This window comes from Siniperca chuatsi, linkage group LG19, assembly GCF_020085105.1.
Source record: "Siniperca chuatsi isolate FFG_IHB_CAS linkage group LG19, ASM2008510v1, whole genome shotgun sequence".
NCBI lineage: Eukaryota > Metazoa > Chordata > Actinopteri > Centrarchiformes > Sinipercidae > Siniperca > Siniperca chuatsi.
In genome coordinates this window covers 18,839,893-18,867,258 of record NC_058060.1, presented here as the reverse complement: position 1 = coordinate 18,867,258, position 27,366 = coordinate 18,839,893, and the positions used below count along the sequence as shown (strand labels likewise).

The 27,366-nt window shown below is 39.4% G+C and overlaps 1 protein-coding gene across 10 annotated transcripts in view; it reads left to right on the top strand.

Moving 5' to 3' along the window:
* Positions 1 to 2,442: 2,442 nt before the first annotated feature.
* asap1b (ArfGAP with SH3 domain, ankyrin repeat and PH domain 1b) overlaps positions 2,443 to 27,366 on the top strand; it is a 60,732-nt gene continuing 35,808 nt past the window's right edge. For 7 of the 10 annotated variants that reach the window (XM_044177430.1, XM_044177424.1, XM_044177429.1 and 4 more), the window contains exons 1-3: positions 2,444 to 3,178; positions 23,855 to 23,927; positions 26,925 to 27,070. In XM_044177430.1, the coding sequence (XP_044033365.1) occupies positions 3,053 to 3,178; positions 23,855 to 23,927; positions 26,925 to 27,070 (345 nt within the window). In that variant the 5' untranslated portion in view covers positions 2,444 to 3,052. Of the gene's footprint in view, positions 3,179 to 23,854; positions 23,928 to 26,924; positions 27,071 to 27,366 lie in introns of all 10 variants that reach the window. The other 3 variants (XM_044177421.1, XM_044177427.1, XM_044177420.1) reach the window with 1 other exon arrangement.

Below are 27,366 nucleotides of genomic sequence, written 5' to 3'. Positions count from 1 at the left end.
CAAGAGCGGAACTTCCGGTCGGTATTTTTAAAATAAAACGCAAATAATTACATGTCAACAGAATTCAAATGATTTAACCTACCAGAAAATACTTCCATCTGATAACATTATAGTTTTAAAACTATAGTTTGGATCATGAAGGAGCAAAACTAACAGCTACAATAATTATTAGTTATTGATCATTTGCTGAAGTCAGGGTCCCCTGGGTATAAAAAGACATTTGACAGACAATAATATTATAGAAAGACCACAAGGTGGTGCTCCATGTTTAGATTACTACACAGAGCCTATAGATGATTACGGGAAAAGCAAACTATTAGATTGTCTACCTGTGCAACATACATCATGGTTTTACAAATGTTTATACACTTTTCAATTTAAAAAGTGGATATGTAAAAAACTAGTAGGGGGTGTTGCAGGCTGTTCTTTGTGTATACATAATATGATTTAACAAATCTCTGACATGAACAACCTAAAAACTGTCCTAACACATGGTCCTGTCCCATTTGAACAACTTTAGCTGGTTAGGAGAAAGTCATGACCTCTGGGTTGAGAATTAGGCTCATTGTCTCTAAGAATTTTGTAGATATTATGACAGACAGCTGTAAAGTTGGTTTTAAAAAAGGAAGTAGCTTATGTTACTTTGTGGCAGTCTGTTTTTGTATTATAAATATACATATTGTATTAGCCTACATATTGTTGACGTGTGGCTGCAGACCAGATTCCCTTGGGGAGAATGACGTTTTAAATGTGTTGAACTGAATCTATTCAAGAGGTCGATTAGCTTAACCATACACACTCCCTCAGAGCCAGAAACATGATAACCTGTTATTTCAGATCCATTATATATCCGAATTATATTCGATCTGTTGACAATGTTTGTAAACTCATAAAATGTTTCTTGGGCACCTACATGACATCAATATATTAACACTCACTCAATTCCCAGAAAACTCGCTATAAAGGTCACCATTGTTTTCCCCAAGTGACAGTCAGCTGCACTAAGCTGAAATAAAGTCATCCGACAGTAGGGGACACTAGTGCAAACTGCACCCAACTGTTCTGTTTTATCAGCCCGTGCCTGCACGTTAGCCTAGGAAAATGAACGTAATGATTAGATACAGCACCATGATGATTCATTTGGTTAGCCGTTACTAACTTCTGACCAAACTCAAAACGAGGCCGTTTGGACACCACTAAAAAAAAAAAGCCATTGATATCATATAAGAACATACGAAATAATTTGGTGAAATTGTTTGCAATTCTCAAAGTTTTGTGTCGTTACGTTAAAAAGTAGAAGGCCTAACGGACGACGCTCAACCGTTAGCGTTGGAGATTAAAGGAAGCTTTACGTGTTGCTTTTGAAGGAAGCTAGGTCCAACTGACAATATTTAGGTGGGATCCTATTATTCTGATGATACTCAAGGATGTAACTATCCTGCTAATTGTCGCATCAAGTCAAAAAAAACCCGAAACATTGATGTTTTTTATTTCTGTAAACCGTTGTTTTCTGTTGCGGGCCTACAGTCGAATAGGGCTCTCCCTGCAGTCACCGATTCCACATCACGCATGCGCATAGTGGCTCCTCGGCCCCGTCAACCAGTGGAGGTGGGTGGGAGAGAGTTGCGTCAAGTTGCCACCAATGGGAACAAAACACCGGAAAATGGGTAATTTTGTTTTCAAAATAAAATAGTCTAATTCTTTTGTGATGAGACCCTTCTGCTTTTGGCAGCAACTGCTGTAGCGCAACTATTTTTGTGTATTCTGAAAACTATTTGATTTGATATTATCAGAAGCTCTATTTAGATGCTTATCGTGTCCTAACGTTTTGATTTTAACTTCAAATGCACTCTCATAAATGATTAATTGCTATCACACTACAATTCCTTTACAGTACGTGCATGCATAATTTTGGCTGCTACTCTTTGTAATACAAGTACCTTTCACCTTCCAGCCTACACAGGCAGCATAGAGCAGTGCCTTATCAGGAGCTGTGGTACACACCGTGTGCATCAGTCTAAAATGCTGAACATATCCCCACTTTGTGGAGTCAGTCATATGGTTCACTTCAGTTTAAACACACTTGCCATTTAACCACAACATAGTGAGCAACATTAACAACATGTGACAAAAGGTGGCAGCCTTTTTTTTTTAAAATGTCAATATAATGAAACTCGTGCAACATATGGGTCAGCAAAATAATTACATTTTGCTACGACTGAAGAAGAGAGCAGCAAAATAATTACATTTTGCTGACTTATGCGTTCATCGGTCTGCTATGTGTGACAAGGCCATTCAAATATTTCATCTACTATCTCTACTTTCTTCAAAAATTAATCATGCAAACATTAATTGTGGTATTTAAAGAAAAAGTCAGCCCTGGGTTTTATTTTGACAACCGTGACCGGAAATCACGCATTTCCTTCCAGCCAGCTTGACACTGGCCCTGAGAAGCTTGAGCGCGGCCGAGCGAGAGAGAGTGGCAGTGAACGTGTCTGCGGCAGCGTTTAGCATTAAAAAACATAAACTACGACTGAAGAAGAGAGCACTAAACCCCGCTGCAGCTGGAGACGACCTCGGCAGAACATGGACTATGATCAGTTTTAAACAGAGGCTTGTAACGGTGGGCTGTTTTGACGAGAAGCGGCTTATTGAACATCTGTAGAGCATAATGAGGACATCCGCTATTCTTTACGGTGGTTTTTCCTCCGAGGTTTAGTTAGACGCACAGTGACACTATTTATAAATGCGTCGCTTTTAGACATCCTCTCAAGGAATATACACGCCGAGGGGACACAGCCTGCAGTCATTTAGTTAATTCCCTCCTCCCATGGCCCCTGGGGAACCGTGAAGTCATTTGAGAAGTCACCAGAGAAGAAGACACGTCTTAATCATCTCGATAGTTTTGCGAGGAAAATCGGCTTTCCCTTTCCATCCGCTCGCGTTCGCACCAGACTCCCCCCTGCCTTCTCTGTATTTTTAAATCTTACATGGTTTTGTCTTTCTGAGCATTCATCGCCAACCCTCCTGTGGGCACTTTCCCCGTCAAAGGATGCCGGATCAAATATCGGTGTCCGAGTTTCTCTCGGAGACAACAGAGGATTACAATTCCCCGACAACATCCAGCTTCACCACCCGACTGCAGAGCTGCAGGAACACCGTGAATGTGCTGGAGGAGGTAAGGCCACGGTGTCAGCCCGCCTGGAAGCTGCACGCATGATGGATGGATGGATGATTGAAGATGCCTAGTTAAACAACACAACCAAAGAGATAACATTATCATATTTTTAAAAAAAATCTTTAATGGAAATACAACAGGTTTTAATGGTTTATATACAGCCAAGGCTACATGCAATCAACCCTAAATTCAACTGGTGATATTTGACAGCATTTCAAAATCCCATAAGAGGCGCATTATTATGTTGCACATCCGCCCCCTCAGAAAAGAAAATAATTGCACCTGTTGAGCTGCAGTTACTGTGAAAGTGCATTTTTTTGATGTTGCACACTTATTCTAGTTCAGTACCTGATTAAAAAAATTCCCCTCACATACAGATTGTGGATGCAGAGCTGGTGTGTGTAGGTGAACTCTCATCTTGTGTGTTTGTGGATCTGCTGCTTCTTTCTTGCCAGATATGTAGAGTAATAATAGAGGGGGTGGATGGTGGAAGAGTGTAGGGAATAGGAAGATGTGCATTCAGGCCTGCAGCTCTCTGTGTTCACTATTACATAACTCACAGTTTAGAGCATGCTGCCAGGCTGTAGCTGTGTGTGTGTGTGTGTGTGTGTGTGTGTGTGTGTGAGAGAGAGAGAGAGAAAAACCTTCTCTAGTCACTGGAAGTCAGATCTGGATTTAACATTTGGGATTATAGAGATCAAATAGACCAGATTACATTTAAAAACGATATATTTCTTCTTAAAAGTGAAATACTGCACAGAAAAACACCCACAGTCCAACTCTGTGATGCTGTGTCACCTTTGATCATGTAGCGGAAGTGTAATCAGACCAGGCAGGTGGGTTGCTATGTGTATATGTGTGTGTTTCCCACCTCCCCACCCCCACCATCACCCTGCATTGGCATCCTTCCTGCTGTGATTTAAATGGAGCATCAAACCAGGGGAGCACACACCTTCACTGTTGTCCATTAATGCCAAGACGTGACATAATTTCCCACTTTAAAACACATTCGACTGCAGATGTGAATGACTTCACTCAGTATTTAGCGTAATCTGTCATGTAAAGCAGAAATGTTGAACATGATACCCAGCTTTTAGTTTATGCTGCTTTAAAGTGACTAAATGGGGTTTATTTGTAATTAGACAACATGTAAACATTAAGATGAGCAGGACATTAACCAGAGATGGTTTGTTTAAAGGAAAAAGCACAGACCTCTTCTTAACATCTACTACAGACACAGTCTGCTATCCATCACTTCTGACTTCAGTCCTTTACAAGCGTATTATAACATAATAATAGAAAACCTACCAAAACAGAACCAGGGGCGTGTTTATTCTCAACCCGGAGCATACTATGTGTCTGCTGATTATAACAAGGAAAAGGCTCTCGCATCATGAATCACCTCTCTGGCTCTGTGCCTCTGAACCGAGAGAGACTGCAGCAGCACAAACGAAAAACATCTGTTAGAAAGGGCCGCCATGTGCGCTGGGCTTCAGTAGCCGCTCTGGAATTTTTTAATTTTTTTTTTTTTGCAGAGATCACATGACAAGGAAGACCATTATACTGGTACCAAAGAGCAAGCAGCATGCGCTTCAGTGTTTAAACAAAGGCAAGATGCCCCTGACACATTTCAGGGAGGATAGTCAGCCTCAAACTGGGATACACCCATCAGATGCAGGCGGTGGCAAACACACAAGCAGCAGACAGCCAGCCTAAAGCCATGAATACTGTTAGATTAGTGTCTGTTTTAAAAAATTAGCTACTCTGTTTGATCCCTGCGTAGACGTGTAAGGACTTACTTGCATCATACACCCAACAGAGCTGCTGCAGTGAAGTAAAACTGCCTTCGGCGTCACTTTGCCTGAAGAAGAGTTTGTTTAAAATGTGCCGGGTTTCTGCTGAGCTCCAAGCTCCCGTCCTCAAACTTAAAGCAGTCATCTCTTTTTTTTTTTTTTTTTTCTCCCTGGCATTTCCTCAGTTTGTTGACAAGGTAAATTATGCAAAGGTACGGCTTGAATATTTAATGCTGTAACCTGAGGGGCCGAGTTGACCCACAGTAGGGTAGTTATTCTCTGAGTCATCTGGAGGTGCAAAGAAAGGAGAGGAAAAAAAAGTTGTTGCAGCATCATATCGTCTTAATTCAGCACCACACATCAGTTATTGATCCGTGCATAATGACACAAAAGTATTCATGACTCACGAGCCTCCACCCTGTAACTTTTCTCTCCCTGTGGCGGCAGCAGAGCACACAAAGATGTTTACTGTTTACTCTTGGATCAGTGCAGCAATATGGAAAACAATGAGCAGCGAGATGGAGAGATAAAGTCTTAAAAATAAGCTTTCTGGCTCGCTGTCTTGACTGCTTGAGACGCAGGAGAAGGGGGCATTGTGTTTGTGTGTGTGCGTGGGTGGCAGACCGTAAGCTGGTTGGTGTGTCTGAGTTTTATTTTGGTGTCAGCTTTGGTGCTAAGCAGTCATTGTGGTGGTGTTTTTTTTTTTTTTTTACTGCATTTCTCAGAAAGCAATGTCGAATTTTCTGTTGGTGAAGTTGGAGGGACTTTAGGTGGTAATTATCTTGTGTTCATCCAGATTCCAGAGGTTATAGCTGCAGCTAACGAGTATTTTCATTATTGATTATTGCCAAAAATAACAGTAAATGCCCTCCCATATACCAGGAACACAAAGCCTTTAGAATTGGTTATCCAAAGTATTCAATTAACACTGATAGGAATCAATGAATAGTGTCTTTGATCTGCTAGAGGTGGAGCATAAGGATGACATTGTCGGCCAGTTGGTCTGTCCGTCAAACAGCTTGAGCCAAAGCAAGATATCTTAACAGCTTCTAACCATATTGCTACATAATGTTGTTTATTCATTTATCCACCGAGAACCTGATTTCTCATAACCTAATTGGCAGAGTACCATTTGCACATTTTGGTTATCAAGGGAAAACCCTTTTTGGTTTTTATGACCCTCTGAACTTTTCTTCAGTGCCACCCTCAGGACAAACTTTACTTTTTTAGCACCACAATACTAATAAAACCTCAAAAATAGGAAGACTTATATGTTTTCATTTGTGACATCCAAGACTTCCAAGCAGGGGTTTTGGATGATGCATCTGTTTTATTGTCTCTGGTTACCTGGCAAACAACCTATAACAGTTAACCCAAAAAAATGCCCAAATTGTCACTGAATAATTTTTTGTTAAACAATCGACATTATTTTGGCAGTAGTGGAGATCGATAATGATAATTGGAGCTACCGCTTTCTTCTATTAATTCTAGAAATACACCAATATGTATACAGTTTGTATTGCCTTCTATGAACTTACTATATTACAGTGTTTATTATACTGTGTATTATATTTGCCATTGCCAAAGTATTTATTTTTTTAAATTTGCAGTAGTGGAATTTGTGTGATCTTGTTTTCGAGGAGAATGTCATTCAGGCTGATACAACTGCCTCAGCAACACAGTAAAACAGAGCTGCATCAGTTGGTCGTATAATTGATTAGTCAATAGACAGAACATTAAGGGGCAACTATCAATTAATTATTGAAGTTATTATTTAAGAAAAACTACCAACTAGTCTCTGGTTGCAGATTGTTCAACATGAGGATCTGCTGCTTTTCTGTTTTATATCATTGTAAACTGAATATTTTGGGGTTTTGGACTGTTGGTCAGACCTTGGACTCTCTAAAACTGTCATGGACATTTTTCAGTATTTTCTGACACTGATAGACTTAAACAAGAATAAATGTGCAGATTAATTGATAATGAAAATAATTGTTAGTCACAGCGCTACAATAAATGTATCATTCATAGCCCTTTTCCATACACACGTGCTGGTTTGGCTTGACTCGGTTTGACTCGGCGTATCAGCCCAGTGCGGCAGGGATTTGCAACACCATTACAACAGGGCCACCCACTTGAAGGTGTGTCTTGGCAGAATGTGTAGGATTTTTTAGTTCTAAAGCACAAATAAACATGGCCATGTGGGAAGGTGCCACATTGCCAGATTTTGTGTGAATGCAGCGAAGCACACTCTTCGTCCTGTCCACGGCCTCGCTGCTCTCTACTCTGCGTGTGTAGCTCAGCCCCGCCCTCGGTCAAACAGACACCTGCAGCCGGCGAAGCCCATCTGAGGTCACTGCAACCCGCTTGGAGGCGGTCGGGTGCGCTTTGGCCCGACTCTGGAGAGTCTGCACGTTTAAACTGGTAATGGAAACGCAAATCAACGTGGCCTGGTTTGACCCGGCGCGACCAAAAGTGCCAATGGAAAAGCCCTAAAAGTATTTTAAAACACAAAATTACCTTAAGATAGGCTCGTCTGAAAGCCTTAATCTGATTTTCCCCTTCTCTGTACAGACTCAAACAAAAATGTACAATATATCTGCGACCGCTGATGTGGTATTGACGTACAAAAATACAAACTGCAGCCTATAACATTACACACAACTCATCAGTACCTGGATCTTTCCTCCCAAAGAAGAGCCAACACAATAACTCAACCAACTATAAATTCTACGTAGCAGATTGTGTCTTTCCATGCAGCAGCAGAGAAAAGCAAATCTGACATTTGCTTGTATGAAAACGAGGTTATTACTCTCCTGCTTTCTCAGATTCTCTCTGATATAAGTTAAAATTAGCAGCAGGCACTTGTTATTCCCCTGTGGGGGATGTATTGTCTCCCTCTCTACCCCACAGATGGTACTTTGCGTCATTGGGTTTGCTTTCCTAAACCGCAGAGAGCCACAGCGGCGATACAAGGGAAACCCTCACTGCATTGGCATTCCTTTGAGCATGCCTCTCACACCACATCACATGGGCTGGAGCAGAAAAATGTTGACTTTTCACAGTCATTCTATTCAAGCATGGCTGGGCCTGACCTAATAGGCAGAGGCCTTTTATATTTTTCACTTTTATATAACAGCCTTTTCAGTCGAAGCATTTTAAGCTTGAGACACTTCAGAGAGTTTGATGCTATCCTGTATTTAAAAAAAAAAAAAAGAAATAAAAAAACAAAGCTGAATGAGGAGTTTTATTCCAAACCACTGCGTATTTATATTGGAATGAAAGCCATCGCCTGAAGTTGTCATAGAGTAATTAGTAATTATAAGATTGAAAAATATCTAGTTCATAAAAAGTCCCATAACTGTTGCCAGGAAAGGACTTAACATTTCTACCATTCTTCTAAAAAGCTTTAGTGTTTATTTATGTCAATATATATGCGTTAGTGTCCCTCCAATCAAATTTTGGATGTTTCATTTTTGGAAGAAACTCCTCTTAAAGGTGCCCTGTGGAGAGTGGTTGACCACTGGTGAAGCTGTAGAGCAAGATAACGAAGTGTCATATGTGGAAATGCATATGTGGTGGTAATGCGCTGTAAAAAATAGCAAAGCAGCAAGAAGAAGAAGAAGGACTACAAGACAAACGGGAGCAAATGTGAACAAATGCCGGTTTTAAAACAAAAAAGCAGTTTTCATAAATCGGTATCATGTTCACAGTTGGCCGAATCCTCACTATTTTCAGTCAATCACTCTTTTATTCACTCTTTTATTCTCAGGAGACTGCTAAATGAGCAGCGAGCTTGCAAATACACTGGGGCTGCAATTAACCTGCTGATTTTCTTTTCAGATTAGTCGAGCAATCATCTCGTCTATAAAATAATCCTCAGATGTCTTGTTTTGTCCAACAGTCCAAAATGCGCACATATTCAGTTTGCTGTCATATAAGACAAAGAAAGGCAGCATATCGTCACATTTGAGAAGCTCGAACCAGGAAAATATTGGCATAATTTCTAGAAGAATTACTATCACAATAGTTTCAGATGAATTTTCTGTCGATTGAGCTCTAAAATACAGCACTAGGAATCCTACTGTTTCTTTTTTATAGAGCCCTCAATAGATGAAACAATGTCTGATACTCTTATAATTAAAGTTATAAACAGTGGAAGTTAGAGGATGTTGCTTACTGCCAAAATGTGGGTATATTATCTAAAATAAGTCCAGAATAGCTCAGAAACTTGAAGTAGAAATGGTAATTTCATAACACACAAAAATACTACGTTCTGCAAAACCCTTGTTGTCTCCACTTATCAAAAGGACAGGAGAAAAACAATAGCGACCCAGAAGGCAGATGTGTGTAGGAAACACATTCAACATGTTTGTAAGGCATAAGAATACACACAATGGGTTTTGGTTTAAAAGACTGTAAGTAAACAACAAGACTGTGGTTGTTTATAATCAAACATCCATAGGGTACTTTTAAAGACTGGGAGTTTGTGTTTATGTTGTTTCTTCTTGGGTTCAAAATGAAAGTGTATAGTAAAAGATACACTATTTGTTAATTATCGTAGCTTCAAGTTGTTTGTCTGAAAAGCACCCGAGGCCGTATCCTAGACGCCACGTTGTCATGTGAGGCTTTGGCCTCGTCACATGTAACATCCAGTCCACCAACTGGGAGTCAGCTGAAACAATGTCTGCACAGATAACAGATAATCTTTTCTTTTTGCCCCTCACATATTTGGTCATTTAGCCTCAGAGGATGAGTTGGCTCTTTTTGACCGTTCTTGATCTGGAAACTACTTGAAAGTCATATTAAACCACAGTTTCATTTTCATTTTTGTTTGTCACAGTTTATGTGTTTCGCCTGCTGGGGAATATATTCTGTCTCACAATGAACACTGAAGACATTTGCGTGTACCATGTGTCTGTCTGTTAGTGGAGTGCTTAGTACTTTAGAGGATTAAAAATACTTTTTGAGTGTTATATTTTGCTGTATTGTAACATTGTAATTATTCCTAGATGCTATAAATAGATAAATTGGATGACATTTTAATCAGTTTAACCCTTAAATGTTTTTTCTCCATGTCCTTGCTTGATTTGGCTGCATATTTTGGACTGCTTTTAGATCTCCCCCACCAGAAACAAGGAAAAAACGATGAATAATTCAAAAGGACGAGACAGGTTTTTATCATACTTGGCTTTACATAACAAAACTGAGTGCTGGCTATTTAAGGCTCAATTCTGTAACATTTGCAACTGAGGAGCACAGCTGTGTCAGATTAAATTATTAATGAAGTTATGGCTTTTTATTCATCATTTGTCCCTTGTGTCACCAAACCCAGTGAATCATATGGTGTGAGAGAATGGGAGCATTTTTAGTCCCTTGGCACCGTTACTCACATGGCATGTTGTTCCAGTTAAACTTCACTGTAAAAGAAAACAAAAAGATTTCATAAAGTGGTAATTTATAAGATTCTCAAACTTTGACATTTGTTGACTAAATGGTCTTTCAAAGATAACTTAGTAATATAAGAATGACACAAGTGCCATTGTGTTTAGTTATCTTGGATTTCTTGTTGATAAAGTTTTAATTTTTGTAGCTCAGGGTTTTTTGAGCTACAAAAAACCTGTCAGCAGTAAAGTAGTAAAACTGACTGAATTTTTTTATAAGGAAATGTTTCAGATTGTTGCTCTAAGTTTAGACTCAAACACATAATTTTTGGTTTTAAATGCTTACTGTTGTCAGATGGGCTGAAAAACTCACAACTTGAGTTTTTCCTCAACTGAAATTCTTTGCCTCGAAGCGTTCATGTCATGAATGGAGCTATTATACAGAGGTCAAGCGACACTTATTGATCACACAAGTTGAAAATGGAGAAAAGGCAAAAGAGTGAAAAGAAGATAAAGGACGTTAAAATGGCACTGCTGCATTTTGGCCACTTCGACGTGCTAGCAGAGGATTAGCTGCTAATGCAGTAGTGCAGGCTATTAGCTTTATTTAGCGACGGCGAGCCCTGCTAGCTTTGCTACTGTAATGCTTCATTCACGCCCTGTCGTCAGAATTTAAAGAACTGGAACGTCTCCCATTATTATTAGGAGAATTAACGCATTATTTCAAAATGGTTACCCCAAGTGTAGTCACATCACAGAAATGTTAACTAACCCTAAATTAGCTGTCTTTATTGTGTTACACGTTGCTAAATTGATTGTTTTAGTGTTCATGAAGAATTTTATTTAACTGCCAGTGATGGTGGCTTTGCTGCCATTTTACCACCAGTTTGACATTTTTGTATTTAGTTTCACCAAATGGGAGAGACAGTATTGTAGCTTTCAGAAATTCCCAATATTTCCAAGTCTGTACAATATGACGTGGATGACGCATTTATGGCTACAGTACCATACTGGTTTGTTAGTTAATTTGAACGTTGTTTAAGTGTACAGTAAAACACAACACAAATTGCAGTTTAATTTTATTTGTTGGGAGTAAATGCGGTTGGTTTATGGAAGGTACATGTAGACCAAAGTGGTAAATTACAACACATCATCACAAAATCACTCCAGGAATGCACTAAACGTCACAGATTGATGATACATTAAATAAAAGAGCATCCAATGTCGTCCGATGTTTATTTAAATCTCCTATAAATACTAACAAACCTCCAAGCCATTTTCTGATGTGTTCTGTCTCCCACAGCAGGAGGTGAGACTCTGTTGTGTTGCTTGTTTGTCAGCTTGTTTGCCGTCTGTGGCTGAAATCTGATAATCGCTCTGTGTGCCACAGCTGTTGGCCTACCTTCTTGCCACAGCTGCACTGCGTATATCATCAAGGGCTATTACCCGGCAGCGGATTAGCCCCAGACCAGACTCTGCTCTGGCACTCTGATCCCCCTGCTCTTCCCCAGATTTAGGCGAGGAAGAGTGGGTCAATGTTCACATCTGTCGGCAGCCTTCCTCACACAGATAGATGGTGTTAAAGTCTCCCTCCATCGACAGCCATTTTAATCTCTGATGGAGAAATTCCTACAAGCTACAGCAGCTACAAAGTGTGATACATTTACATGACACTTTTGGATGTCTAGAATTCCCATAGAAATGATGTCTTATGCAAATATGTCACCTTTCAAATGAAGGTTACAGACTTGGGTGACAACTATCGATTGTTTTCATAATCAAGTATTTTGCAGATTATTCCGGTAGATTTTTTTAAGAAGTCAAGCAGGCCTGGTCTCTTTCAAAATGAACAGTTACTACTTTCCTTTTTACAAAAAAAGCAAAACTGAAATGCCACAGGAAGATATTGATCCTTGTAGTTAACATTTGTATGTAACAATTTTATTAACCATGCTGGCTTTAGGAATGGAAATGTCGGTCTGCCGGTTGGTCCACCATTTTGGTCCAGACTGAATTATCTCAACAACTATTGGATGGATTGCCATGAAATTTGGTTCAGATATTCACGTCCCCCTCGGATGAACTGTGATAACTTTGGTGATACTCTGACTTTTCCTCTAACGCCATCATCAGGTCAAAACGTCAGTTTGTCGAATACTTTGGTTTATGACTAAATAGCTGCAAAACTAATGACATTCCCATCAGCCTCAGCTGCACTTTGTGTTTAGTGCTAAGTAGAAAATGTTACCATGCTAACACGCTAAATGGTAAACATTATTCCTGCTAAACATCAGGCATGTTAGCATGCTGATGTTAGCATTTAGCTTAAAGCCACCGTGTGCCTCACAGAGCTGCTAGCATGGCTGTAGACTCTTATTCTTGTTCCTTAGTGACCATCATCCATCCTTACTGTAGTTTAGATTAAATATTATGTTAATGCACCATTAATCACATTCAAATATTGTCACATTATCAATGGCAACAAAAATATGATATTTGCCTTTGACAAAATCCATTTGTTTTAGGGCAGATTGAAGAGACACTAACATCCATTTTTGGTTTGTGTTTGGAGTTCAGATGCAGCAGAACAACCACAGATCCTCTTCATCCTCCTCTGTTCATCTTTTGTGTCTTTGTTTTTCTTCTTTTCTCCTATGATTTATATCAGCGCAGTGGTAACATTGTTGTCCTCAAAGACTGCCCTGCAGAACCAGGAGACAGCGTTGTCCCGTGACGGCTGGCTGTCTCGTTGTGGCCTGAGGGGTAAACAGTGCATCTCTGTCTGTGAGCTTTGATGGTGTTCGGCCCTGGATTGTGTCTGTGTGTGTGTGTGTGTGTGCGTGTGTGTGTGTGTGTACCGTAGCTAAACAATTGATAAAGCTTTTCGATGTCGAATTTGAACACTACCTTTCCCAGAACAGCAAAGTGCCTGCTGAGGGCATTCAAGCCGGGAGGAAAAGCATTGACAGTCCTTCAAGACAAGTTGTTTACATCTTTTCCTAATGCCATTTAATGTCAGTGAAAAGTGCTACATCACTTCCTTTTCTCCACATCATGACAGCAGCCATCAAAGCTCTTGTCACTACTCTCTTATAGTTGTCAAATGGGGAAATCCAAGTGGAAATGTGCATTAACAACGGTTAAAGCTTTTGTTGGACGTCACAGTAAAGGCTTATTTTCTGTTCCTCTGTGTGTCCAGTAGTTCAAATATCTGAACATCCAAATGGCCTGTGGGAGTGGATACACCTGTGGTTTTGGAATAGCTGGTCTCTCACCCAGCAGAGTCCCATAAAGTGTGAAATTCGAGACTCGTCTGCAGAAAAACTTCAAGGAATGCTGTAAAGCTCTCTGCAGAGCCTTCGCCTGTGACTTTAGCCAAGGACTCATGACCTAGCGGTGTGCAGGAACGTTACTTCTTACTTAGTACGTTACAGGAACGTACTTCTGATTGTGCATGTTTATCAAGGGAGCACATTCTTTGGCGGCGTGCCCTAAAGATTTACAACACGGGCGGCTGGTTGGTAGGAAGCGGAGCTGGCAGGTTTATCAGCTGATCAATGATAAGTGAAAGATTAGAGATAAAAGCCTGGAGTAGTTTATTTTAGTTTTTCTTTGATTGACCTGCACAGCGTTTGTTACACAAGACAAGTCTTGGTCTTTTGCCAGCTCTTCTAGTGTAGTATTTCTACTTTACTGTGTTATAAATGATCAAAACTCAAACACTCAAAGTATTTAATGTTGATATACTAAACCAGATTTTCTCTCATTGTTTGACCTGTATTGAAACAGCTTAACCACATGTTTGTTACTGATTAACAAACTTAAACACTTAAACAAAACACGCAAAAAAAAATCTCATCACATCCACTCAGTAGTTTAAGGCAGCAAACTGATTATTTTCATTATCAAGTCATCCCTCCATTAATTTTCTCTATGAATTGTTTGGTCCATGAAGTGTCAGAAAATATAAATACCCATCACAATTCCCACAAAGCCAAAGTTGGTCTGTCCAGTGCAATGCACCAGGATCACAAAACTCAAATTCAAACTAGGCAGTGTCGATCAAATATATAAATTTTCTGTTACCCTTGTATCGTCAAATGTTTACAGAAACACATTTTAGTGTACTGTTTAGCTGTAATTTGAGAAAGTTAGTGACTAGGCCGCTATTTTTTTTCCTGCTTGAAAGCGGACCAAGCGCTGCCCCAACCTGCATGTGTCACTCAGCGCTAAGTCACACGTTTCGTTACTCTGATTGGTTGTAGGCCTTTCCAATTACGTCCAGAGGCATTTTGATCATAACGCCCCTTGGAAATCGAAAATGAAGTTACGCAGTTGTCATATAAATGTTTAAAATGAATGTTAATGTAAAAATGATCTTTTTTGTTAACTGCTGTTAGCAAGGTCAACAATTAATCTCATCTTTTAAGCCAGTGTAGACAAGAAGTTACTAACAAGCTCAAAAAAATATAAATTTGAACATCTACAATTCCATGCCAACTCATCTGCTGAAGAAAATCATGTCATATACGAACAAAAGCTCCAGAACAGCTACTAAATGGACATTGTGGTGAGATTTTTATTTTCTTTCAATCTGAACTGAGACCAGAATGCATTGTGAGTCTTGAATCCATATTATACAGTTGTGTGAATGCAAAGACTTGGGTTTCTTATCTTAAGTACCATCATTGATTGGTTTGTTCTGGTGGAGTAGTTTCACATTTTTGAGGTTTGTGGGTGAACAAACCTCTTTCTGGCTCTCTTTTTGAACTGGAGGTTAAAAGAAAGCCTGTCGATGGTGTGACAGTGGCAAGAGACAGTGGTTTTATCTGTGTTTCCAGAGATTCCACATACCTTCTTGTCTAGGTGTTGAAATGATTCCTCAGTTACCCAATTCGATGATCCAAAGAAAATGAATAGATTCTAATCTTGATAAGCGATGAATCATTTTAATAATGTAGTAAAACTACAGATGCAAAGACTTCTTAGCATTATTTCATTAAATTAATACTAATAAATTAATACTTTTGTTTTTGGTTGTTGTGTCAGGAAGACATCACTTCAGCCTGAATCGATGGACAGAAAGTTAACTGGCATTAATTTTGATAACTTATTGATCGTTTTAAGTGAGATATATATATATATATATATCTATATATATATATATATAATATGGATTTGCTGCATTTCTCATGTCATAGTAAACTGAATATCTTTGGGTTTTGGACGGGTTGATTAGGCTAAAGAACTGTCATTTTATAGGCCAAACAAATTATCATTGAATCAAAAAAAATAATCTGCAGGTTACCTGATAATTTAAATAATCGTTGGTTGCAGCCGTTTGTCATTATTTGGCAATCAAGGACTGAATGATTAATCAAAGCCATAATCAATAGAAAAACTTGTTATAGTTAGTTGCTGCTGAAGAGAAAGTGGTTTTGTCAGTGTTTGAGGTTCATATTTGTCAGGAAACAACCTCTTTTGCTCTGCTGCTGGTAGTTTTCTTTCATGGATATGAAAAGCTGTAGAAGAGGATGCTAGCTGTCATTTTTTAATCATCAGCTGCGAGTTCCTCCCACTATTCTCCTGTTGATGGTTGTTAATAGCAGTGCCTCTGAATAATCTAACAGCTGCTTCACATGAATAATGACTTGCTGACTGGTAAACACAATACAGATAAGGGTATGCTACTTGCTTGATGTTAGGTGAGTCTAATGCAGCCGTGTGTGGGCGTGATTGTGAAAACATGCACATTGCTCAAAACAAGTAGTGGGCAGAGTGAGAGCGAGCATCGCAGATGGAGGCTGACAAATGATGTGTGAATGTAACAGTGCTGCATGTATGGCTTGACTTTTCATCGGCCGCACGCATCTCAGTTCCTGCTCTTACTCTCCAGAGATCTGCAGCAAAGAGCCTTGCAGCTCAGCAAGTTGGCTTTAACCACTGTGTGGCCTCAACCAAACTCACCGCTGAAAGCACACAGCTGAGCAGCTCATTTCTCTCTCTGAGAGCAGGATGCTAATATCAGGACTAATAGCAGCAATACATAAAGGAGTAATCTCTGACTTGTATTGACTTCTCTAAGTAGCCAATAAGATTAGTAGGTTAAGATTAGTTTAATACTGTAGATACAAGTATGCAAGATAATTAGAGCAGATATCCAACATAAACTGTCAGGGAATAAGGGTGGTAGCATGTTATAGCCCATAAACAACATATTGTTCATACTTCATATCACTGACTTTGACTTAAGCATCCCATAGGTTTTTAGCACCTATTGGTTTAATTTCAATATAAAATGAAACTCAGCTTACGGACTCTTACATTTTTCTTCACAGTTAATGTTTTAGTCCGCTTTATTCTTTGTCAAAGAACACATTATTAGCGCATGACGGTCCAGTTGGGAGCAGGGACTATTTCATTGCGGTTTGGAATTCATTGTGGGACATTCAAGTGCTAATAGGAGGTTGTCACAAATGGGAATTGAGAGTTGGCTGCAAAAAGGCAATGTATCGACTCGCTGCATCTGTAAAATAAAGAAGGCTGAGCATTACAGGCAAAATATGCTATCATGATCTTTTTGTATATTTTCAAGATAAAATTATATTTGGACATAGTGAACAAGTGAATTTTTATATGAAAGGCTCGAGAATGCTCAGCAGTAATGTGTGTGTATGTATGATATGTAGTTGAGGGGTTAAACCAGTGGTTTACAAGCCCTTTTAGCCTGTTAAGTACAGCGCTAGTCTCTCACTCATGACACTGTCCTCCGTCGTGGACCAGTAAAGAAATGTGAGTAGGTGCAGGAGGAGTATAAAAGTGGGAACTTTTGTAGAGATCCCCCTGTAGAAATATTATGTTCTTTTTGAGAGTGAGGAGGTAAAAATCTTGGTTAGGGCTTTTAAACCAGTGCGTTCAGAAAAAGACAATTTCATGTTGATTGATGTTTGAGATCCTCATTCACTTCAAAACCCTGAAAAAGATGTAGTCTCACTTGATCCTTGTCAATTCTATTTGCCATTTCAGATACACTACATCGGTCATGTGGTTGTCCTGATATACCTTTTTAGCCAAAACCAAAACCACTGGCAGTGTTTTACTCTCCTTCAGTACCGTATATGTGTGTGTGAGAAATAGGCCATCTGACCTCAGCTGCTTTTGTAAATGTTACATCCTCTCATTTTTCCCATTCCACTTGGAGAGCTGAAGGCCTCTCTGGCTACAGGCCCGGAGAAAGGGATGTGCATTTGTTTCCTGCCAATGAAAATGTCTCCCCACCCTTCCTGCTTGAGTCATGCCACATAGACTCAACAGACAGACAAAATGACTTGACAAACTCTCCCTCTATGACTTCTTCATTTACTAGCTTTATTGCTGTAATTTAAGTAAACATAAACATTGATTTTTGGGTTTTTTTGTGTGTATTTTTACATTAGCTGTTGTGAGCCAGAAAGGAAAGGAAAATGGAATTGTGAAAAAGGAAGCAGAAATAAAACATAAGGTTGGTGTGGAGAATTTAAAAAAATCTAAATCTACAAATGCGACTGCAAATGTTTTTTAACCCTGTGTCCTGGCTCCGGGGAAGTCCTTTGATAATTGTGCCCTTTCCTGTTTTCTTCTTCTAGGAAATAATTTGCATATTAGCTATTCTGAGAACTCTGGTGTCCCAGTCTCTGCCGGGTGAAGAGTAAAATCTGCCACAGTGGCACAATTGAGTCCCAGTGTGCTGCTGACAAACAGAGAGCTGGCCAGTTAGTCAGAGCAACTTCCCACAATCTCCACGGTGAAGAATGTTGAGCCGACACGTGAGAAGGCCAGATCACATCTCCTCTGTAACCGCGCAGCCGTCCGCCGGTGCAATGCCAAATGCCGAGGTGGAGGAGAAGAGCGAGGTTCAAGGAGCTGGGAAGGATGAGTTTAGGGAGGAAATGAGAAAGTCGACTAACGTGCCATGAAAGTGACAGAGCAGGAATCTCAAGAGCGGATCAGCGAATCAAGAAAAAACACTTCCCAGACAGCCAGACAGCCAGAAAGCGTGTTGTTTTTATTCCTCAGCTGTCAGCGGAGAGCAGTTGGTGTCATTAGACGGAGTGCTGTCGGCACAGGACAGGACACTGACAAGCCTGGCCGCTTCCTGCTTCCTGTCAAAGGACGGCTGCAGGGGAAATGGCAGGGCTGCTGAGGGAGGATAAGGCCTCAGGCAGGAAGCGTGACACTGAGACAGCCTCCAGTCAGTCATGCCCAGTCACTTCAACCAATTCCTCCGAGGCTTTGACCTCCTGGGCATGACTGTGTGTGTTTGTGTGGTTGTTTGGGAACCAGGAAGTCAGCCCCCATTGACCCCATTGGTCACATGGGTCACACTTTAAGGGCTTTTGGGATTATTTAAAATAATAAAGTAGCTGCAACTAACAATTTGCATTTCAAACTGGTGTCAGGTTTTACAGAAAAGCATGCAGCCCCCTCACATATTCTGTATCCCCAATCAGTCCAACTTCCAGCCTTTGATTGCTGAGTTTTTTTTAATGGTATTTGTTGTTGATGAAGTGATTTGTGTGGCTGCCAATTGATCTTCTAGCTGCTGAACCGCAATTGATCAAAACCTGCTTCAATTTAATGAAGTAATGCACCAGAAAGAAACCTGTCAAAAGCAAGAGGTTGGCAATACCACAACATTTTGTTTTGATACCAAGGAATAAATGATCCATAATCACCAATATTGATACAAATACCTATACCTTTTATTATTTTATACCTATATATTTGATTATAAGTGGCTAATGTAGTAGCCATTATTCATGAGGTGAAAGTGTCATTAATAAGGTACTTCTGAATACATTTTCATTACCAACAAATGCCTTGTCAAACATTAAGCATTTCTTTTTACTATTTTCTGTTAATTACTGTATCAAATGTGTGTGTGTTAAAACACCAGACAGTTTTTAAGGTTAAATAACAAACCTTTATTGTGTGAATTAGAGCAAATTTGTCTGCAACAGTTTTAATAATCGATTGTCATTTTTTAAAGCAAAAATGCAAATAATTCACTGTTTTCCAGCCTTTACTCGAATACTGAATACTTTTATATGCCCAGAATGTGATCAAACGTAAGCTGGATCTATGGTTTGGGTATCAACCCTATTGACACCACTATCAATACTTAAAACAAGACTCAGTATTGGTTGGCCTTCATCCACCCAGCCCTATCAAAAGCTCTCAAATATCAATTACTCGGCCCTTGATTCTTTACTTATGTAAGTGAATAATATGACCAGTATTTATTTATTTAATATTTATCCCAAGAAAAAATTATGTTTGAACAGGATGAAATGCCAGGAATGATTTTTCTGCCTCCTGATCAGTAAGATTAGATATTTTCTGAACTTTAAAGGACAGTCTTCTCTGAGCTTGGTGCTCACGTTGGTTATAAAATCTGTTCTTGCTGAGGCACCATGCATGGCCACCGCCTTTCACCTCCCTTAAGTCGGCCCTTGACCTCTTTGGCTCCATCCCTGACAGACTTCCACTTAAAAGCATTCTGACACGAACATGTGATCTTTCACAGCCAGACATTTCTCAGTCGAGTAACACTCTGCCATGTTATGTACTTTATTCTTTGCTTCATTTTGTCAACGGCATTAAATAAATCGTCCATATGCATCACTTGCTGTTCGGGTGGAGAGATGAGTGACCGCAGATGTTTTGGCATTGTAACACTTGCTAATCCCCCGGGGTTGAGTGGGAGCTTGCCATTGGTTGCTGGCAGATGAAAACAATCCTTTTGACTATATTCAATAGTTGTCTGCCTTTTGGAGAGCAGAGTTTGGATGCATTCTTCCCTGTTGCCAAGGGATTGCAAAGACTGTGCCAAAACAGCGCTATTTCATAGATTTCCCCCCTAAAAAAGCTAAGAATTAACAGCATTAACAGACCATCTCTAAGTTACATTAGTCGCATTTACCACTGAAATATGTAGATATTTATTGTTTATCCTCTCTAATATGTTGTTGGGATTTTGACTGAATGTTCTCAGTCTTGTTATCTAAAACAAACAGTTTAAAGCATTTTCTAAATCTGATTTTTACTTAGTAATGTATGAATGTATGGACAGGCTAACCAAAATCTAAATAATAAAAAAAAGAGCTAAGAACATGGATCCGTTAAATCTTGTTCATGTTACAGCTGAATATTTAATTACGTGCACAGAGTGGATTATAGATAACCCTTGGGTAGCAGTGCCAGCTGCTCTCAACATGAGCACCACAAAAGTCAGTCTGCCTTCTCAGCCTGTTTCGTGCTTTTCATCCTAATCAGCACGCAACACTACAACCTCTGAATAATCATAGATTTAATGTACTTTGGAGGAAATACAGCTTGTTAGTAAATGTGTCGGCTGTTAATGGGGATCTAATTCGTGAAACAACGCATCTAACCATTTAGGTGGAGTCTGCTTGGAGTCACTGTCATAAGAAAATTAATAATCCCCTTTCAGCTTATAGAACAATATCAGTTATATTTCTGAATTCATATCTGTAAGGTTTCAACTAACGATTATTTAATATAAATAAAATAATGAAAAATGTCCGTCCATGGTGACGTCTAAAAATGTTCTGTTTCACCCAGAACCCAATGATATTCCCAGTACAATAATATAAAACACAGAAAAGCAGAAAATCGTCACATTGGAGAAGGTGGAAGCAGAGAATAGTTGGCATCTTTATTTAAAAAAATGACTGAAATGATCAATTGTCAAAATCCAAAAAATGTATTGGAGTCTGATGCGCCACATAGGCCTAGCTAATAGCAGTAGCAGCAGTAGCTAACACTTGTTTAGCTAACAGCAGTGTTAGTTGTATGGTGACAGCCAACTCGCTCTTAAATCCTACTCTATGATCAAGTAGGCTAAGTGGTTAACACAAACACAGTCTATGCTAGCACCGATGACCAAGCTGTTAGCTTAGTGTTGGGTAGCACTGAGGCTACACAAAATGAGCGGATTTGTATATTATATTACTTAACAGAAGATGTTTCTTAATGTAAAGTAGCTTCAGTGTGTTAAGCTACTGTTTTCTGAGTTGCTTGCAGTGTAGCTTCCTACTTTCAGCAAAAATATATTGTTGTAGCTTAACAACTTCCAATGTAGAATAGCTTGTACCTTCAGGATCTACAGTTTCATAGTAGTTACACTTGCGTTAGCAGTAAGGACAGAAGCGAATGAAGAGTGACACTGCATCAACTCCTTTCATAAGGAAAACGTGTGGCTTTGCCTTGACGTTAGCATCATGACTGCATACCAGTAATGATATGACTTCTGAGGATAACTGAGCGCTTCCCATAGTGAGGCTTTTCATCATTTAAGTATGTTTTCATACTGTTTGAAGATTCATTAGAAGAATTCATTATAGTAATTATAGTAATTATCAAGATAATATCATATACAGAGACACTATTGGCCAAGATAATGGTATTGTAACATTTTCATATTGGTACAAGCCTGTTTGGGCCGCTGTTTAGGCAAACAGACACAGTGCTAAATAATGAGGCAGTGTGGGGAGGTACTGGGCAGCAGAGTCTGTTCCCATGTGCAGGGGGATCAAAGGGCTCGGCCCTGGCTGAAAGGGCCCTGCGGCGGCAAACTACTGCTGCCATAATTGGGGAAGAGCCATGTAAAACTGTCCAGGGGAGCCCAAGGACGGCTTAATTACGTTGTGAAACTTAATTAGCCCACTTTTGTGTGTGTGTGTGTGTGCCTCTGCTCTTAACCGGCTGACCTTGATGTAATGGTGTTTTTGCTGGTGTTTATCATCTATTAGGGGCAAACATGGTAGAGTTATGGTTGCATTCCCTCTGGTTAAGATGGGCTGGATGAAATAATTGCACTGTCAGAAGCACCACCAATACTGGCTCACATTTTAAATCATTTCAGGGAGGTAATTCAGGTGTGTGTTTGTGTTGCTTGTGTCCACCTTTTCTGAGCTTAACGAGTCTCCCAATGTTCTCTGAAATTATAATCGATGTCACACAGACAGATGCCGTTCAGTATGACAGGTGATTTTCATGTTGTTGCTCTGGTGTGAACTGACAAAAGTCTCCAGGTTGTTTATCTCACTGCAGGAATAAATGCTTTGCCTCAGTATTGTTTTAACTGCATTCTCCATGTGAAACTCCACATATTCCCCCAATAATACACAAACACAATCTGTTACCTCTTTTACTGTTTATTTTATCACCAACAATGTACTACATTCACAAATATTCACATGTAAGAGTAGAGTCACTCCTAAAAATGGATAGAGGCGTTGTTGCACTTTTAAACCACCGTTCAGAGAAGATTTATATCTACTGATGGCAAATTCTTCTATTGTTATTCTCATATAATATTATAATCAGGAAATACATTTATTGAGAATTGCAAGTTTTTGGGTTTTTTTTTAAAGCAAGGCACTAAAATTGAAAAACACACACAGTGTGCTATCAAGAAACATAAGGTAATGAGAAGAAAATAGTACTGGAATGAAAATGAAAGGCAACAAGTTATTTGAAGATTATTACAAGACAGGTTGATAAAGAAAAGACATGGCTATAAAATCTAAAAGGCTATAAAATTGAGTTAAAAGGTAAAAAAAATTGAAATGCGCCTCGTGAATGAAATGTACTTGTGTTGAAGTTTAATCAGGCCACCAATCAGCCATGCAGCATGCAAGATGTGTTTGAATGTGGTGTAACTTCAGATGTAGCTGATATTTTCTCTGGCAGCGAGTGAGTTGAGCAATAAGGAGTTTTTCTTATAGGAGGATGATGTTTATGATGATGAATTTTCCTTGTGTCATGCTGGGTTTTTTTCGGGGGGGGGGGTAAAACTTAACAGTAGGATTTTCTCTAAATATAGGTATGCATCATCGTTAAATGACTAACCACTAGTGCCATGATCTATATCGTCTGTGAAGTGTTTTTTCTACTGGACATTAATTTAACTCCCTGGTGCTTCAGATGCTAAAGTCGCATTAATCTCTGAAATTGCAAGTAAGTGAGACAGATAACTCACAGTAACAATAGGTTAGTAGCAGTGCTTATTTTTCTAGCATTTAAATGTTTCATTCGTGAATAATTATCATAATAAATAGCCTAAACGTGATAACACTGGATATACTGCCTATTTATTTTGCCTATCAGAGAGCACAAAGGCTTTGCGCTAGCAGTCAACAGTGTTGAAATAATGATTTATGCCACATTCAGGTCAAGCACTGTATTGTGAGAACTCTGTCTACATTAGCTTTATGAAATATGCACGCTTTGAATGACTGAGCAATATTATATTAAATATATATATATATTAAATATTAAACTTATGCTCTGAATTCGTCAGGTTTGCTGTAGCATTAAAACACAAAAACAATCTCTAAAACAGCCATCTTTGTCGTCTTTTGTTGTGAATGTTTCTAGTATGTTCTTTAAGGATGAAAGCAATTTAAAAGCGTCCTCTCCTCCTGTTTTCTCAGGCGTTGGACCAGGACCGAACTTCCCTGCAGAAGGTGAAGAAATCGGTGAAGGCCATCTACAATTCAGGACAAGGTGAGACTTTTTGTTTCTAAATTTATCATGCCTGAATGTGCTTTAGCTGATGGTTGGGTACATGTTCACAACCCTTTCCAAAAATAAAAATCCCCAGAGGAAAGCCCAGGATTTCTTAAATATCTTTTAATAAAAATGAGGATTGCTTTTTTGTGTGTGTCTGGAACATTGCCTTTTGTGGGACAGATGGTGTTTTGTGTGTGTATTCAGGCTGTCCCAGAAACCAACACCTGAGTTTGTTTTGCTCGTTGCTGTGACATGGATCCTCAGTAATTTTCCACTGAATTCTTTTGAGAGCAGCCTCCTCCCTGTAAATTGACAGTTTCAGATGTCTGTCCCACAAAAAAGTTTGTTTGTGCTCCACAGAAAAGACAGTTTACCTTACTCTCATTGTGACTCTTTGGATGAGAGAGTCTCAAAACAACTGGAACAACTCTTAAGTTGAGTGTCTAATAAACAATAGTTAGTTAGTTTGGCTAGATCTAGTAATGGTGAGACAAGTACTGTATGTGATCTAAAAATAGAAATAAGAATAGGATGTTTGTGCATTTTGCAAATGTAATGAATAGTTAGACTCGGGGCCATAGCCAGGATTTTAGAAACACAGAGGTCATGAGTCCCTCCAACACAACAGTAAAACTACAAAGAGTAACGCTGGATTACATGCTGCATCGTTTACCTATGAATCCCTTGTGCGTAGGAAGGCAATTTGAATCCAGTGTGGGAATGGCGGACCCTGCCACTACTATTAAAACCTACTATGTAGAGAGGCTATTACGGAATATAAATACATTAAATGGCTGTTGCAGAAAACCATAAGTAGTATCAAAAATGGGGCTTGATTTCATAAGGAAATTTATATGGGGGTTAAACTTAAACTGTTATTTAACAGAACATTGTTCATTTTTTTGTTGGCCCATAAAATACTCCCAGAATTAAGTAATTCCCAGAAAAAATACATGAAAAGACAGAAAATACAAAGAAAAAAAATACAGAGGACATGACCTCTTTTGTCTTCAATGGTAACTACAGCCCTGTTTGGACTGTATTTGAGTTTCCAGTATGACAAAAGTTCAAAATGGCTGCTGCAGGAATAAGCGCTACAGTCTCACCTGACCTCCCTCTCAGATTTGGCAACAGTGTAAACGTCACTCCCCGTCCAGCTCCTCTCCATCTCTCACTTAATGACAAGGACAGATGGATGCTGCTGTTTGACTGACGGCTTCCACAGAGTTTCACAGACCTGGAGAACCACACATCTTGTTATGCTGATACTTGCTGTAGGACTTACTATAGTCAAAATGTATAAAACGAAAGTCTCTCTGGAGCAGCATTGATCAAAAGTCACAGGTTAAGGTCACATGTGTCTGTTATTGTATCACTTGTGTTGCTGCACTGATGAAGGAACTTTCCATTGTAGGATCTGTTGACTATTTCTGCCACATCTGTGTTATTATGAACGTCACTAGGAGAAGATTTACATACGTGTTTGTTCCAGGTGTTTGCCTCTGGTGCTGTTGAGAACAAAGAATGGTGTATCACTGAAATATTTTCTTTATCCTCAGCTCTTTTACTTCACTTTTCTTTAACATATATTCTTGTTGTCAAAGATATCTTACAGCATTGGTAAGCCTACACTTTTGTCAGAGTTATAAAGCTCTTGCTTGAGCTGCATAAAACTAACTTCACGAGTAAACTATATGTACGTAAAAATCATCAGTCATCCGGTTCATAGGATATATAGAGGTGCTAAGTCAAAGGCAACTGGGCTTGATGTAGATTCTTTGAAGACATTTCGCCTCATCCGAAAAAGCTTTTTCAGTTTTGACTGACTTGTGGGGAGTCCCAGGCATTTAAAAGAGTACTCCACCAATTTAGCATTGCACTCCTGTAACATTATCAGACTCACGATGGACAGTTTTTAAAAAAGGGCCAAAATGTATGCAGCAGAACCAGATATATTGTCTTTTAATCCAAAAAGTCTTACTCCTGTCAAAACCTGGTGCCTACAATCCCCATGATGCAACTCGACCGCCGACAGCTCAGTCAGAGATTCGGGTTTGTTATGCTAGTAGCGGCTAATGTAGCCTCGAGCCGCTAGCCTCAAGTAGAGATGAGGATTGGGCTGCAGAGATCTGGTAAACTCACTTCTTTCTAACTCCACACCCCAACCGAATTTATCAGATTTCGTGCAGCTTGATCTGGAGCCACAAAAGGCTTTATACAACTTTTTTCACATATGCAGTGGTACTCCACAAGATCTGTAAAATCAGTGAAGTTCCCCTTTAACCTCTGTAGGATCACTGAGAGTTGTTAAGGTCACAGTTGGATTACAAGCCACTAACAGAAGAAATTTATTTGCTATTGTGGTTGCTGGGACTCAACTGTGGCATGTCAGAAATGACGCCAACTAAACTAGTCCCTTAGTTTCAGTACCAATTTTAGCACAATTCTTTTTTTTTAATACCATACTTTGATAAATGTTTATTAAAAACATTTTTATACAAAACCCTTTATTACATTGCTCCCGAAGTCCTGGAAAATATTAAAAGTCTAAACACAAGCAGCTTTACAAGAGCTTTGCCCAAATAAAACAGTCTGAAATTGGCAAAATTATGATGTAAAACAGACACCGTCTGATCAAAGAAGAAGTTAACAAGATTACAAATCTGACTGGACATTTAATGCCAACTTTTGGTTCTTGACAGTTTTCGATATTCAGAGCTATAGACACATTTTGGTTGGAACTAAAAAGTACTGAGGTTCGATGCCTTGCCAACCATTAGGAGTCCTTTTGAGGATATGTGTTTAGCGCTTTAATTGTCCCTATGACTACCTTTGTGACTGTTGCACCTGCAGTATACCCCCATCATGATGTTGCAAAGACTGCAGGCCACTTCCAGTCCAGTATACATGCTAATCATGCTAATCATTAACCAGAGTTAGGGGCAGATGAACTGATCATTGGTTGGCCTTTGTTCTCTGTTTCCAACACAGACCATGTCCAGAATGAAGAGAATTATGCCCAGGCTCTGGACAAATTCGGCAGTAACTTCATCAGCCGGGACAACCCTGACCTGGGAACTGCCTTCGTCAAGTTCTCCTCCCTCACCAAGGAGCTGTCTGCTCTGCTGAAGAACCTGGTGAGTTCAACACGTCAACACTCAAACACTAAAACTAAAATGAATAGTTTCTGCGTTTGTATGTGCTTTTGTCCTCACATGGGTAGAAAGAGGAAAATTCCCCCAAGGGATCTGATTTTTTCCTGTCTTCACTTCTATAAGCGGTTTAGGATTTGGGTTTAAGGTTAAGATTAGGATTACATTAGGTGAAGGGTTGACATTACGCATGTAGTGGAGAAGGTGAGGTTAAGAAGAGGTTATTGATGAATGTAGTCAGTAAAAGTCTTAACAAATGTAATAAAAGAGGTGTATGTGCC